The following is a 16487-nucleotide window of genomic DNA, read 5'->3' as shown; positions in this document are numbered from 1 at the left end:
AATAGATACGGTTGCACGAGACCATTAAAAGGTCCGTGCTGCTGAACCCGATGCCCTGCTGTTGCTGCTGGAAATGATAAAACGCCGCGTTCGGGTAGGATGGTATGCGGCGCTCCGTGTGTGTGCGCCTAGGCATGTATGCCGGTAAGTCCTGCTAATTTAGGGATTGTTTTCCAAGTCTGTTTTCTATAACTCCGTAGACTTAATACAAATAAAGAGCTGACCAAGTTTCCTGTGAGAAGCCCAGAACAAACGCTAGCATGGGATTTGAATGCAGAAAGGTGAAAACACAAAATGTATACAGAAACAGCAAGTCAAACAAGCTGAAAAAATACTGTAAGGTTGATTTAACAGAGCAGTGAACTCCAAGCTGTCTAATCCCTTCAGCAGCCTTCTTTAAAGAGGAGAAATAAAAGAATTCTCTACAACCGCTTTTCTTTTGCCATCTCTCAAAACTCTTTCTCGTAACGCTGAAGGCAGTAAGTGTTGAGTTTAGCAGAAGGGCAAAGTGTTGCAGATTTAGTGAGATGTGCTTTCTAACTAATAAAATCTTGGTTTGTCATTCGCGACTTTAGATTACAACGGCTCAGCCTTCACGAAAAGGAGATTAGACTTCTGCAATTTGGGTACCTGGCACCTCCATCTCGCTTGAGGCATTGAAATAACAGGCTTGGTTTTGAAAGATGCTGAGCCAGGTCAGGCTCTGCATTTAAAGCACTTAAGCACTCTTAAAATCTGGCTATTCATTTTGATGCCTAGATATGGATTTCTGGGCTTAATCACTGACCTTTGCATTTCAAATGTTTGGCCTTTGTTTTCTTTGCTAAGAATGCAGACAGAATGGCCCCCAAATTATTTTTTTTTCCCTTTTACACAGCTGAAAACAGCGAGCAGAGAGGCCTTGAAGTTCTGTGTCTTATTACTGAGAAATAGGGATCTTTGAAAAATGCCATTTTATGTAACTCAAGGGAAGCTTGCAAAGAGGGGAATATTTACTTATTTTCATTCATTGTAAACGTGATCAGTAATATATCTAAAACCCACAATCAGTTGAAAAAAAAAAAAAAAGAAACTACCCTAAACCTTTGCCCTCTCTTAATCCGTGTGTACCAGAGGTTTTTTTTTTTTCAGATGTGCTTTTTCCCCCCCTGAAATAGAGGCAATTGATAGGCTCATAAACAAATACCAAACATTAAGCCCTAATCTCCATATAGAGGGGCCTGACCCTTTTTATGGAGAGAGAGGGTAGAGGGAGGAAACAGGGCCAGGAGTTTGAGGTTTAATGCTTATTAAAGTTTTAGTGGGTGGGAAAATGCAATCAATAAATTTTGTTTAATGCCTTGAAACTGGTGTTGGTTTTCACTAGCTACGCTGGAGAGTAGTTTTCATTTTGAAACTAGGACACTCGTAGTTGGAATGACAATTAATGTGGAGTGAATATGGTCCCAGTTGGAAGCCGGGTTTTGAATAGCATGAAAACTCCCCCCACCTCCCATCGCTGGCTCCAGAGTATGGTCGCTTCCGTTTTTAATTAGCGGGCCAGGCAAAATTTAGCTCATTGTGCCTTTCTGCTCTTTTGGCCCAGTGGCTAGCCTGGATTTCTCCATCTTGCTGTCATGAGGCTGTTCTTTTTATTTTTTGTCAGTTTTGGCGCAGGGAGGAAGGGGGGCTCCAGGATACTTAGGATTAAAGTCATTGTTCTGGGGTATTTACAGCCAGCTGCCTGCATTAAATGAAGATTAGAGGAGCGCACATGAGAAGTGCAAGGGAAACGCAGAGGCGCTGGGATTTGGTGGCTGCATAGCTGTGAACCGAAGGGGAAAGGTTGGGGCCTTATGGCAAATTTTTTCTAGCACCATGTGATCTCAAAACCCACTTCAGGAAGGCATCACAGGCACCCGCCTGGACCAACCTGGGAATTGTATTCCCACTATTCCAGGTCTGCATCCCATAGAAACTTCCTCTGAGGTGAACCTCAACTGTTGGGCCTGGTGACTATGTATTGTTTAAAAAAAATGTCTGCAAGGGCACTGAAAAGGTGCTGCATGTTCTGCTAGCATACACCAGATAGCTGAAAACCTGCCCTGAGGTCAAGAACTCTCAACATGATGAGTTTTTGAAGGATTTTAGGAAGGAAATGAGTGCAGAGGAGTACCCAGCCGAGCGGCCTGGTCCAGGAAGGCCAGCATGGTGTGCTGATGTCTGAAGAGCTTGGGTTTGCTCAGGACCTCACTGTGTTGGGTTTTGTGCATTTTGGCATGGTTCTGGGACCCGGTCCTCCTTGAGTAGAGGCTGGGGATGAGCTTTGCTCAGACCTTTGGGAAGCTGGGAAGCCTCAGTCTAAGCCTCAGTTTCCATAACTGCCTCCGCTGGTTTCAGCCAGTTGTGGTTGTCATTTACACACTACAGTGATGATTTTTTTTTTTAATTTCCTCGGGCATGAGGAGCAGAAATATAAAACCTCAACCATTTTGTGACAGGATCGGCCTATTGACACCAAGCCAGGACACTGCTGCTACTCTGTGCAACCACTGATTTTGGCCTCACTTCTCCCAAACCAGCTTGTCACCCTATGGATCCGAAAGTTGGGGCAGAGTTGGCCACCACTCTTGAGGCAACAGGAGGCAGACACCAAACGGACAACCCATGGTTGTGCTTCCCCTAGGATCAGCCCATCAAGTGTCCCATCCCTCTGCCGTGTGTAGGAAGAGGTCCAAGTTGACCACGGTCAACTTGGCCACCACAAGTTGGGTGAGGTGGGCTGGGTATGACTGAGTGTGGGCTGCCGAGAGCTCGTTGCTGGCCTCCTCTTGAGTAAAGCAGGACCAACACGAAGCCTTTGGCACCCGGGAGAACAGGAACCATCTGTGTAGGCATCCTTGAGGTGCTTCAGCACAATCAAGGAGCTCCCACAGGATGTCTGGGGACATCAGCATCCCCACTCCCCGTCTTCAGGAACCACTGATGTTGAAGTGGAGGACATTTCATTAGGTTGTTTTTCTCTACTTCAGAAAAAAAAAAAAAAAAAAAAAAAGCAGAACTGTGAGACGGATATGGATGGTAGTTTCTTTTTGTTCTTCTTTTTTTTTTTTTTTCATTAGAGGAACAAATGAAAATCTGGCCAAACTTTAAGGAAAATACCCATCAGTGTCTGTTCCTTTAAGCCAGCAAACTCCCAGCTGAAGGCTGTCCTTGGGACAGGCACTCTGCTCTCAGCAGCAACCAAAGCTTTGTGTTCCTGGGGTTTTGCATTCCCATTTTTCCTGGGTGTAGCCAGGAGACCTCTTTGATTTGTTCCCCCTTTTTTTTTTTTTTTTACTCCTTAGGGCTTTCCAAGTGCCACAGGGAAATCCTCCCAGCCAAAGTGTTTTTGTAACTATTTTAGCTTTGTGACGATTTATTTCTTCTTCTAACTCTCAGCATCTGAATTGGGTGATTTGAGAAAACAGTCCATTAAAAGGAGGATACTGTAGAGTCCTGACGAATCCTGTTTTCTACTTGGCCGGTGGAACAGAAAGCTAATTGCCAGTAGTAAATCCATTCAAAGGAGGGCTGGAGGGAGGGAGAAAAGCTAATATTCCTTCTTGAATGCCATTTAATCTCTGAAACCTTTCATGCAGATGTAAATTAGGATTTGCACAACAGAGTCAACAGTTGCTCCGTAGATAAGGCAGATTTGCAACATCTGCTTTTCCATTTGAGAAGCCCTTCCAAAGTCGCTGTTGGGGATAGCCAAGCTAAACACTAGAGGTTTTTTTTCCCATAATCTCTTGTTTATGAAAAAAATGCGTATGACTTGAGAATTAAACCTGGTTATCATTCTGGAGATTCTCTAGGAAGAAAGTTTGCTTTCCTCCTAATACACAAATCTAAAAAAAATAATAAAAAAATAAAAAATAAATCCCTGGGTGGTAGTAGAACATAGCACACTTGTTAAGGCTGTCTGGTAGCAGTCACACAGGCACTGCAGTGGTAATACTGTATAAACAGTTTACCTTTCTTTATTATTAGGAAAGCTATTTTAAGCTTTTCCAGAACCCCCCCCCCCACACACCCTGGAGCAAAGACAGCAGGTGAAAGATAAAGCAGCCCCTTGAAATGGCTGAAGCAAACTGCTTTCAGGCATCGTTTCCTAAAGGCAAATATCTAAGTAACAGGTTAGGCTTCTACAGAAGTGACCAAGTCATTTCGCTTAGAGAAGTGAACAGGGTTTGGGGTTTTGCAGAGGTGTGAACACTCAGGAGCCTTGTTGAGTGGAGGAGATAACTTGGCTGTGCCTCACTGCTGGATATGATGTTGTTTCAGCCAGGCATCCCTTGGGGATGTGCTCACTGGTGCCCCTTCTGCTCAGGTTGGTGGGGCTGTGGCAGGGAAGGGATTCTCCACTGACACCGCCACACGTGCTGCAGAAAAAGGGAAAGCTTTACCTGGCATAAAACGTTGCCAAAAACAATAATATATTATTAAATATAAATATATAACAATTGATATATACTGCGGTGCTGTAAGGGTGACCAGAGATGGGCTCAGTTTCCTACTGCTCCACCCATCTTTTCTGCCTGTATGAGGCAGGGATGGGGTGAGCAGGCAGCCCCACCATCTTACCATGCCCCTGCTCCTTGCTGCTCCCTGTGGTCTCACTCTGAGGACTAGTCTTTGGGGGCTGCTTGGTGGCAGGTTTGGGGCTTTTTGGGTGGGTTTCAATGTTCCCTGGGGCCTGCGTGCCTCTCTGGAAAGGGGGTGGCACATCCTGGTTTGGGAACATTGCAGGATGCTGGCACGGGGGTTGGCACAGTGGCTGCTTGTCACTGCTTGCCAGCCCTCCTGGCTGCCCTTATAAATGATGGCACATCCCAAAGGAACAACATGCAGCCAGAAAAGAGAGGTTTATTCCCGTTTTCATCCATGGGGCTTGCACTTTCCGTGACAGAAGCCCCTAACGAGAGGATATACATATATTGGGGGACGCAGCGTAGCTAGCAACCTGGAGCCCTATTCAGAGGGATCAGGCTGATGAAGCTTCATACTAGGACTTACTGGGCTGCAGCCGGAGGAAACTGGGCTCAACACAGCTGGCTTCTTGCCGTGGTGCAGACTGGCCAGCCTGCATGGAGGGAAAGGGAAAAACATGGTGTAGGTTTTGGGAAAAAAGAAAAAATAAAGGATTCTTTGCTCAGATTTTACTGTGGGACAGTTGAAAGCAGAAAGTGCTTTATTTTATTCCTGCATTTTTCCATCAGACAGTTGGGGGGGATGATAATAATACCATGGCCTCCAGTAACAGCACAGGACAGTTTAGTAGAGACCAGGACTGACCCCACAAGGAGGAGACAGCAGTGGTCTGAGCCTGAGGATAACCGGTGTCCTCTCTGGCACTGTGGCCTCATTCATCCCAGCGATGCAGGGCATGGGGAGGTTTCTGTGTCCCTACAGCAGTAAGCCACAGGCTTGGTGGCTGCAATCAGTTTTCCCTGGGAACAGGACACCAGCCTCTGCAGGAGAAAGCTCGGTGTGGTTGTTACCCTGTGATCCTATAATATATCCTGTCACGGTGGATTTAGAGCAATAAAATACATAGAACAAGAAAAGAGTTTTGAATTAACCAACAGGGGAAACAAGTGGAGTGCTGCTATCTTTCTGCTTGTTAACATGGCAAATATGGCTTGAACAGAGGAAAATGCTCTCCACTTACACGTGAGCCACCGGAGCCGCTTGGTTGATGTCACTGCTGAGCTGTGAAACGATCACGGAAGAACCTCCCTGGGATTTTCAGGGCTCCGGATTGGGGTGAGGAATATTTGGCCTCAAGCCTGTCCAAGGTCCCAGGGCTATCCCACCCCACTGAGCATCCCCCAGGCACCATCATCCTTCACTGCCCAGAGCAGCCGTGGTGCCTTGTGTCACAGCACCTGGAAATAGTCCCCAAAACCAGGGAGGGCACCAGCCAGGATGCAGGATGGCTTGAAGATTTTGGGGAGCTATAGGCAGTCCAGGAATATCAATCAGCCCAGGAGAAGTAAATCCCCATATACCCTCCTGCAGCTCTTGATAGCTGCCTGCATTCAAACCCAAATAAAACACTTCCAGACTCAGCCCGAAACAAGTATTGATGTCTAAGAGGAGCAGACATCTGATGGAAATACTGACACGCTTAAGTACGCGGAGCTCTGAACCACACAGAAAGTGAATTATCGCTGGGATGAGCCAAGCAGCTACAGAGATGAAGTATCTTATCCTTATAAGTGAATCCACACAAAAGCATTTTGGTACAGCTGGGCCAGCTGCTTCTCGTTGTGGAAGGTGGTTGTGGAAGGTGCTTCCCAGCGAGTCACTCACTGCCTTTTTGCTCTGCTGAAAGGTCCAAAAATTGCCTCTTCCTCTGCAGCCTGCATGCTACGGGCAGCAGCAGTAACGCTGCAAGTGCAGATCTTCCTCGGAAGTGTCTCTTGGTAATTCTCGACTCATTACAGCTTCAGCTAAACTAATAAATGGTTGAATTTGAATCATATCTTGGGAGCCCACAGCCTAAATTGCCTCCTTCTCACTACGAACCCATTAAAGCTGCAAACTCATTAAACCTGGCACTGCTAGCAAGAGGCAGAGCAGCCTCCCGTAGTCCTCACATGAGCTGATCCCGTCGTTCCTACCTGGGGAAGCCCGTGCTTACAGCTCTCTGCTGCGGGGTTTGAAAAGATGCTCTTAAGGTTGGCTTAATCCCAGTAGGAGTTTGCTTTGGGAGGGTGGCGTGGGGGGACCTTCATAACCTGACTGGCAGCAGAAACGCTTTAGGTTCAAAGGGGATAGCTGTTTGCCAGCAGTGAGGATGGTTTTCTTAGGATGCAGGACTGATACTCGGGTGATGGGAGTTGTAACCCCATCTGAAGTCTGAAAGCTTCTTCCCAGCAGCGCTGCTTTGCAACGGGACGTTTTGTGAGTGCCTACGTCAGGTGTGTGTTCAGATGTAAGAAGCAACTGTGTCGGGAGAGCTCGGTGCCCATTCCCCCTGCTGGTTTCTTTATCAGCTAGCAGTGGGAGATGGAGCGTGAAGAAGGAAGCCAAACCCTTCCCAGGTCCCCAGGAGGACTCTGTGTTAAACCCTGTACCAAGATGCGGTTGGAGATGCAGACTTTTGCGCTGATGGCCAGTTGAGGAATAATAACAGTAAAACATCACTGTCCAAGATCCCAGTTAGGCAAAGGGCTCAGGCACTTCAGTGCATGTTGGAGTACTTTGTAGAGGTCCTCAGTTTAGGTCCTGTTTATTGTTTAGCCATGGGTATATAAATTGAAACTTGAAAAGCTGTTTAAAGAATCAAGATTGAAACCATCAGTAACGTTCTCCTTTTAAGTCGCCACTCCTTCGAATTTCCAGCTATTGCACGCAGTCGATGGGAATAAAGTCAGGAGGACTGAAGCGTGTATTTAACGGGCATCAGATATCTGCTGGAGACCAGCTGGGGAGATTGAGGGCAGAGATGTCAAAATGAAGGTGTCAGGAACAAGAGATGAGGCTCCTTTCCACAGGAAGCTATCTTGTCACTTTGTCATTAACACGGGTTCGTTATGGTTTTAAGAAAAGAATGACTTCCTTTTAAATGGCTGAATGGTACAGTTTGGTTTGGGCTTGTTCCTGTTTGATAGGTTTACAATACAAAAGCCAAAATATACAAGTCTTGATCATTTGGCAAACAGCTCAGGTAAAACTGTGTGTTTTGTGTGGAGGAATGGTGCAGCTGCATGGGGTTTGTTTTCCAGTAGATTAAATTAGCAACAGCTTCCATCCGAGTCAACAAAGAAAGATCAGTAGCCAGCCATGCAAGTGCAGAGCTGTATACAGGGCTTTTTTATCAGAAGCCAAAGTTGATACCAATGAAAAAGTCCAGAGAAGGGAGGCAAAACCCTGAAATGAACATTTAAAATAGAAAATTCCTGTTTACCTGGTGCTGAACATTTCTTTTTCTCAACCATATTTCCCCAAGGATCTCCCCCCAGCTAGGAAGAGACCGCGGGCAAGCACTTGGCATCATAGCAGGAGTGATGGGGATGCTGGTGCTCCTTCGTCTTTCTCTTTTTACTAAAAGTGTATATTTCCAAGGGAAAATTTTCTCATTAAAAATAATATATATTAAAAAGAAACCCTTAACTGTATGAAGACCACAGCATTCTGGCCAAAACCAAAAATATTTGAGTTGGAATTGCTGCCAGGGAATTAGGGAAAGGTGCTTTGTGACCCCAATGTGTGTGGGCTTTGCCTACTGCGGGATCACAGAATGATACCTCCCATGAAATACTACATTTTTAGGCCCCTAGAATTCATCGATTTTACCATGTAAGACTATCAACTGAAGCATTTTTGTATATTTAAATTTCAACAAGTATGAAAACTTGCATGACAAGAGGAGAAAAGTAATATATTTTTATTGTATAATCTGTTCCAATTCTTTCACTTAATAGCAAAGAGCAAGTTGAAGACAGTGCCCCATAATCAGGTGTGCTGAGCTGCTGAAATGGTGGTTTCACAGTTAAATTCTAATTATGCACGTGCTTGAGCTGCAGAATTAGGATCTCTATCCATATCTGATTACTATCAGAGGTAAAGTTGGGCCACCTGTGGGCTGCCTGGATTTAGATCATGGGAGTAGGTTCAGACTGGTCTGTTTTGCGTTACTTCTTATTTGTTAATTGTGTAATCTTAGCACCAATCTTAGCACTAATCTTAGCAGTCTTCTCTGTGGATTAGGATCCTGTGCAATACATAGTGTACAAAACCAAGAAGACTTGTGTGTGGTGGAACACATCTCAGAGCTGGTAGAAGCCAGAAAGAAACAGATGGAGCATTGCAAAGTGAAATGTTGGTTAGCATAGACAAGGCAGGGAAACTATGCTCATGCTGTTCATATAGGGGGGTTGAGGGCAGCTGGGGAGGGATGAGTCTTCTTTTTCTAAGTGGTGTAAAAGAGGAAGAAATTATTACATGTCTAAAGTGAGTTTACATGTCACTGCAAAATGAGTCAGAGGACCATGAGACCAAGGAATCACACTTTTAGCATGTCTCGTGTTCCTTCTTGGAAAGACTTCTGAGTCTGAACCTTTCCTTTTGTTGTAACCCTAAAAAACTCCCCAGCCCACAGCAGGATTCCCTGTCTTCACTGGTGTAACAGGCCTCTGCAGCTGGTAGGTGGACTGATCTGAGGAATTTCACCTTTCATGTTTGGTCTTTGGTTCTGCACACCTTCGTTGCACAGAGCAGGGAGCTAGTAAGTGGGAACATTTTAGCTATTCCAACCTGTCTGCTGTCCAGCCTTCTTCCTTGTTTCCTTCAGCCCGCAGAGGCTGCCTTTGGGCCACCCAGAGTCACTTGAAAAATTGGGTTAATCCCTATTCCTGCTCCTTGCTGAGTCCTACAGCACTTGTGGACAGCCTCATAGGAATAAAGAAGTCGAGATCCAGAGACCAAACTATTCTTCTCGCACGCTTACTTCTGCCAGACCACCACCCACATGCAACGTTGTGTGTTGCAATGACCCTGCAAAAAGATCTGTGCTGTATTTTGTGATGCACCTGGTGGGGTGTTCATGTTCTGGTCCCTCCAGCATTGAAGCAATCTCTACAGATCAGCCAGAGACCTGGCTGTTTTGTGCAGAGCTGCATTTCTGCATTAGTGCCTACCTGGGGGTGCACAAGTCTCACCCCTGTCAAGTAGGTCTGGGTACATAGAAGCATCTGTAGGGCAAATAGAAGATACGTTTTGTTTTGACTTGCTATTCTGTTCTCTGATACCTGCTCTTACTCATTCCCATGTCTTTTTCCTTTTGCAGAATACTTGAGGAGTGAGACCGCCTTTCTGGAAGAGTTGGTGTTTGGAAGTGGAGATACCATTGAACTTTCTTGCAACACCCAAGGCTCTTCTGTGTCAGTTTTCTGGTTTAAAGATGGTATTGGGATTGCACCTACCAACAGAACTCATATTGGACAAAAACTGTTGAAGATAATCAATGTGTCTTATGATGACTCGGGGCTCTACAGTTGCAAGCCAAGGCATTCCAACGAGGTCCTGGGAAACTTTACAGTCAGAGTTACAGGTATGTGCAGAAACACGGCTGCTTCACTGATTTATTTTTTTTTGTATTTTTGCCCCTTCACATGCTCAGCATAGCTGGTGCTTTGCAGTGTTTTTCCATACTTGGTAGGTCTTTACCTCCCCAGCAACTCCTGGCAGTAATTAGTCTAGCAAAACAAAAAAACAATCAAAGAATGCTTGCATGTCTGTACCAAATGTTAAAACTTGATGTTAAGATAGAGACTTGGAAACAGTGCTGGTCAGATTAAACCTCAAATTCTGCTTAACACTCAAATAGATGCAGTGCTACATGGGCCTTTGAAGTCTTTAGTGAGTGAACTGTGGCTCAGGGAGGTTCAGTGACTTTTTCTACCTTATGTGGCAAATCAGTGGCAAAATTGGATGTCAAAGCTGGAGGTTCCTGAACACTGTATCCCTATTTTAGCTGATAAATATCTCTTCCCTCCACCCCAGTTATTGCAAATGACTAGTTCGTTTCAGAAGTAGCTTATCTGCAGACTGCATATCTAGAATATGTGCTTCATGAGAGGTACTTACTGCAAACCATATATTGCAAACAAGTGGTACGTTAGCAAAGCACATGCTGTCATTTGCTTGGCCATATTTTCCATGATGGGGGCAGTGGGACAGAACAGCTACAAGCTCTCTAAGCTTGGATCACTCAACAGAAGGTGCCAGAAAAAAATGTTGTTCCCAGATAGCTAACAAATAACGTTAAGCTCATCTTCATGATTTCACATTGCTGCAGTGGTAGGAGAATATCTGTCACTGAGAGCTGATAAAAAGCCTCCTAATCACACAGACTAGAGGCCTGAATTTTCAGAAGAATTAACCCCTTGTAGATCTAAGGTTTTGAAAACTTTTCTTCCCCTATGTGCTGTTGGAGCCTTCTCAAGTATTCCCAACACAGTAGGTCCTTGCCTCCAAAGGTTGAGTTCCCTCAAAAAGCAAGGGGCTCCATTTGAAAACCAAACAGAGAAGTCTGTGATAGCAAATCACATCCACTCCATAAAGGTCTTTCTCTTGCCAGAAACAGGATTTTGTGTAAGTGAGAGAATCAAACCATCGTGAGAATAAAAGCTCGTTTCAGCAAGCCTTCACCAACATCTGCTTTTCATTGAACGTTACTGGAGATTGCTGTGAATGCTTCAAGGTCATATCAATTAAATGGTTAAAGAAGTATTTGGCCCTTGAAAGGCTTTCTTTAACTAGGTACGATTATTGGGACTACCCAAGGAACTGCAGGTTGTTAGAAACGTTACTCTCTCTTTTTTTAAGTGACATTAAAATGCTTTTGAGTTCAAGGGGCAGCAGGGAAGCAGAAGAGGGCAGCTGGTTACACATTCAAATGAAACAGCTGCCAGCCCCAAAAGTTTGTAAAGTGAGAAATTGTTTTAATAGTGGAAGGGCTGATAATCCTCTGCTTTTAGAAAGTTTAAGCCCCTGTGTTTTTCCTCTTCACTAATAATAGCTAATAACAGCTTAAGAACAAGCGAGTAACCTGAACCTGCTTTCTGACAGCATTACAAGTCTTTGATTCTATTAGCCCACTGTCATTACCACCAAAGTGCTGGTAATGTGGGAGTCTCCATTTTAGTTGTCAGCAGCACTTGTTCCAAACTTTGAAGCCCTGCTCGGTGTGGCAATAGTGGCGCCTCTCATACACTCAGATATTTCTTCATAATTGTTATTGATTGCTCAGTGTTCCGCTGCGGAGAGGAGATTGTTATCTGAGATCTGTGGTTTGCGTTCCCACTTCTTAAAGGTAACACCAGCGATTAGCTCAGATGTCTCGCTGGGTGTTTATGTGGATATCTGATGTACGGGGCTGGAGTTGTTCTCTTTGTTAAACCAGGTTAAATCCGTACTAATGAACTGGAACTGCTCTGATCTGTACCCGTAAGTGAGCAAAGGAGGCTGGCTTGACAAGATGTAATACTCAAAGCAGCTGATAGGCACCTAAGTCCCTTTTTGAGAGCAGCTTCCAGATCATATCAGGATTTTCCAGTTTGGGACCATGAGTTCTGAGTTCGCAGCAAACCAGCTCTTCTGCTGCAATATCGTGTGCCCTGTGAGATGGCTGATGCTGAAGGTAGAGCAAGGAGATGCTGGAGCTGGCATTTCAGGGCTTTTCCAGGTGGGCACTGTGTGGCCATGCTGGCAAGACACACTTCTGTCCCCACAGACCCTTCTGGGGTTTGGAGGGCACTCAGGTGATGGGTACAAACCAGGATAGTTACGGACTGCACAAAGCTGGTGTCAGCATTAGAAAGCATCAGGTACCTGAGAAGGGAGAAGCTGCTACTCTAAACTGAAAACCAGTCTGATTAGTAAGAGGCTTTGATTTATTTAAAATGCCTCCAGTGACAGACAAGGGCTTGATTGCTTTACTAAGTTCACAAGAAGAAATGTACTGCCCTCTTAAAACACAAACACTTGATGTGAATCACAACTGAAGACTGCATGCCCAAACTGATCTCCAGGCCTGTTGGCAGAAGCTCTGCTTCTGCAGCCATTTCATGCACGCCCTCTGGATTTAGTGGCCGAGCAGCACCCCTGGGATGAGCAGCATGGGCTGCAGGCTGGTATCAGCGAAAAGAGCTTTCAAAGTACCCAAGACCAAGCTCCTCAAGCTGAGTGACTAAAATTATTAAGCCCTTCTTGCTCATAAAGAAAGCGCTTTCAGAGTAGCATCTAGCCGTTTTTGCTGATGTCAATAGGTGTTGTCTTGTGGAAAGGATTACAGGTTCAGTGAATGATTAACAAATAGCTGACACATTTTTGGTCATTTTTTGAAGGTGGTTTTTTAGTAACCTGAACAGGAGCGTAGCTTTGAGCATGGGATAGATCATCTTAACTCACGCTGAAGCTTCCCTGCAGAGCTCCCGTATGAAACATAAGCAATGTCAAAAACTCTCCTCATTCTTGTGCAAACATTTTGAATTGGTTTAAAAATTGATTCTGCTGCTCTGGTCACGATTGGTTCATTTGAAACCAGAAGTAAACTGCAATCACGTGTTAATATACGGGTAACTGAAGCTCAGAGTGCAGGGCTGAGAACGTACTCGTTCATCTGTCGATGCTGGTGGGTATTTGGCAAGGTTTCTGCCTTCACCAGGACTTGAGTAAACCTGCTGGTTCTGCTGAAACACCTAAAGAGGCACTTGACTTTCAGCAAGCCCCGTGGCATTTCCCTGGATCTGCTGCCAGCAGGACCCTAGCTGTGGATCTGCAGTGAGATACGTGCTTCACGTCTGCCCTGAGTCCGTGCCAAAGAGAGGTGCAAAGCACGATGCACGACTGCAAGCTGGTGCAGGGAGCTGGTTCCTGGGTTACTTGCTGCTGTGTGCAGCGAGTATCTTTGGAAGTTCCTTTCAAATTCTGCAGAGAAGTGACGTTTGTTATTACCTGTTCCATCCCTTTTGATTTTTACCTCCAAGCTTTTTGTCGCTGGGCAGGTTAGAGAATGGCAGAAAACTCGAGTGCATCTTCCTAGGAAGGAGTCTTGGTCTGAAATGGTGTTTTGCTTTTCTGGCCACATGTCATACGCTCATAAAGTTTCCTGTTTTCTTGTGCTTACTGCCAAGTGCTTTTACCTCTGTCTCAGAATATAAAGGCTGCTGCATTGTTAGCATTTTGCCTTTATTTTAAAAAGAAATTCCTGGAGATTATATAAAGTCAGAGACACTAAATCTTCCAGACACTGAATTGTACTAAATTGCGTAAAACTAAATCAAACACTAAGCTGCTATTTTATCATGGGATTTACATTTACAGTAGTTGTTCAGGGGCAGGGAGGGGGATGGAGGCTTCATTGTGGACAGCTTGGAGAAGGTGAGGTGTTAGACCACATCAAGAGAATGGGTACAGAAAGCTTCAGAGAGATACTGATGGAAAATTCCCACCTGTTAACCTGTATTCAGTTACAGCCTTGAGGTGCCTCCGTAGAAGGAATATAACTGAAGGCAGCTGGGTCAAGGAGTAGCCAGCAAAATGTCTATCTGGAGAGAGGTTTGATTACAAGGGGAAGTTTTAAAAGCCTTGGTCTGAGTAGTTTAGCAAGGAGTTAACACAGGGAGATGTAGCAGGGATATGCTGAGCTAAAAGAACAGTACAGAGAAAGTGAATTAGAAATGCTGACCTGTCGTTCTGAGACTTGGTGAGATAAAAAGTCTTCAGTGTGAATGCAGGGGGAAAAAAAAAAAAAAAAGCAGGGATAGCTTGTTCTGCAAAAATAAATCTCCCCTTTTGGAATTGCTTTTGTGTTTAGGGGGAGAGCACTTTGCACATGGAGCAGTAGTTGGCACTGGAGCCCTGCTCTCCAGTGGCAGAGCACTGGCAAGTTCATGCCCCCCTCTCCTAGTTCAGAAAGCTCCTGGCTGGTCATCCTGGGCTGGTGGAGGTACAGGGGAGGGAGACACATCATTCAGATGTCCTCCCTCGCTGGAGGACTGACACCAGCAGGCTCATCCAACACAGCATCCCCATGTGCCATCTTCTTTCTGCTTCATTTCTTTCCCCTTCTCTTCCTAGATTCGCCTTCGTCGGGTGATGATGAAGATGACGATGATGAGTCAGAAGATACAGGTAATTTGTTTTTATGAGATACAGAGATCTTTCCTTTACAAGAGATGTGGCTGCCATGTGGAGTAGCTCACCTGGATATATGCCTAGACTGACGGCAGCTCTTCGTCACATTGAAATTGGTGTCCTTAGGACAGGAGTGCAAACTCTTTGGACCTGGCAGCAGAAATTTAGAAATAGATGCCAGAGTGGTACAGCTGCTCCGTTATCTTACTGATATTTGATTTTTTCAGCTGCTTGATTCTGTGAGTTTGACTTGACGAACTCGAGTTATAAATTCTCCTTGCACTTAAAATCCAGCCAAAGCCTCTCTGCCATTGCTTTTTTCACTGTGCTGAAGTTACACCTTGCAGTTACACATCACAAACCTTAGCCTACTTTATTTTTAGCGGGTTTAATTCTGGTCCTTACAAGCATCTTGGCTGGAGGCAGAGGCAGCTCGGAGAATAAAATTCACGCTAGCCAAGCGCCAAATTTACTGCTGCCGTAAGCAGGAGCAACCCCTTTGGCTTTCCTGGCTTTTTCTTTGACTCGCATGGGGAAGGGAGCCCCAGAACAGAGCCTCAGTGCTTTTTACACTGAATCTCTTTCAATCCCAGTGCTTGTTTCTTTAAGTGCAATATCATTAATCAGGATCATTACATGCTTCATAGGCGTTAGTGTTGTGTTTTATTATGCTCTTTATATTTCTGCAAAGCGAGCTGCCTGTGCATATGTGTTTTTAATAAATAAATGTCTTGCATTTGAACTCCAAATCAGCTATGTACGTTGGCAGAAGTTCAACATGACTGGAAAATTTCTCCTGCCCATAGCGTTGGAGGACTCTTTAAAACAGGTCTCCCACTGTAATAAATTTGTGCCGCTGTGTCGTGCAGTATGTGGACAGTAATTGTGAGCTACGGTGCCAGGCAACCCATCGGCAGCAGTTAGTGGTTTTCTGATAGCTTCTAATTACGGGCTGGATCCCGCACGTTGAAGAGCACCTTTGCAGAGGTGCTCAGCACTCCCGGTGCCTGTTGAAGCCTGCTGGAGACATGGGAAGGGTCAGTTTTGGTCAGGGTTTGCTCTTGCTACAGAGCAACTTCTGATGAGCACAATTAATCGCTCTGTGCTTTTTTAAATGTGGTTTGTAGTAAACTTCATCTCTTAGCAACAGGTATCACAAAACACGGGCTGTTTTATGGTACAGAAAGACACGTTTTTCTTCATGGTGACGGAAAACACACATTTTGCCACATGTATTTATAGCCTGTATTCTGGGTCTTCTTGACTTCAAGGCTGTCTCTTTTTTTAGACCCGAAGGTAACCACTGGCTTTGCTTAAAGGTCTTGCTATAAAAAGTTGGATTCTCTTTTGCTTTAAAAACAGTTGATTAGCTTCAAGTGCCAGAGTGATGAAGCCTTGTGGTGTGCGGTGACATGAATGTACTTTATGTTGCTTTGTTTAATGTCAGACCCCCCAAGTTAACATTGGCAGATCTTCTGTTGAGTGTGGGGAGCTGTGTGTTAACCCCAGCAGCACCACCACTGGGACATCTCACTAGGGACAGGGGCAGCTCAACCATCCCGAGCAGAATGCGTGGGTATAGCAGCTGCCATGTCCTATGGACTGCTCAAATCCCGTGTCCTCCATCCCTTGTGGCAAAAAGTACCCTAATGAGGTGTGTGAGCTACTGCCTGGCCATCAGACATGACCACAGTCAGGAGTTAGAGCACTGAGGGCAACAAACACGCTTCTCACGCAAAAGCAAAATATAACCAAGAGTTGTTCTTATGCAGAAGGAGATAATGTGTCCAGGACTGTCTTACTGCGTGTTGCCACGT

General features: G+C 45.1%; 1 protein-coding gene across 6 annotated transcripts in view; it reads left to right on the top strand.

Annotated features, from left to right (window-relative positions):
* Positions 1 to 16487, top strand: part of FGFR3 (fibroblast growth factor receptor 3) — a 55695-nt gene that overhangs the window by 10443 nt on the left and 28765 nt on the right. For all 6 annotated transcript variants that reach the window (XM_072037849.1, XM_072037848.1, XM_072037847.1 and 3 more), the window contains exons 3-4: positions 9818 to 10081; positions 14614 to 14667. In XM_072037849.1, the coding sequence (XP_071893950.1) occupies positions 9818 to 10081; positions 14614 to 14667 (318 nt within the window). The remainder of the gene's footprint in view (positions 1 to 9817; positions 10082 to 14613; positions 14668 to 16487) is intronic.

Source organism: Anas platyrhynchos, chromosome 4, assembly GCF_047663525.1.
Source record: "Anas platyrhynchos isolate ZD024472 breed Pekin duck chromosome 4, IASCAAS_PekinDuck_T2T, whole genome shotgun sequence".
Classification (NCBI taxonomy): Eukaryota; Metazoa; Chordata; class Aves; order Anseriformes; family Anatidae; genus Anas; species Anas platyrhynchos.
The sequence above is the reverse complement of the archived record's forward strand: the minus strand, read 5'-3'. Positions and strand labels throughout refer to the sequence as shown.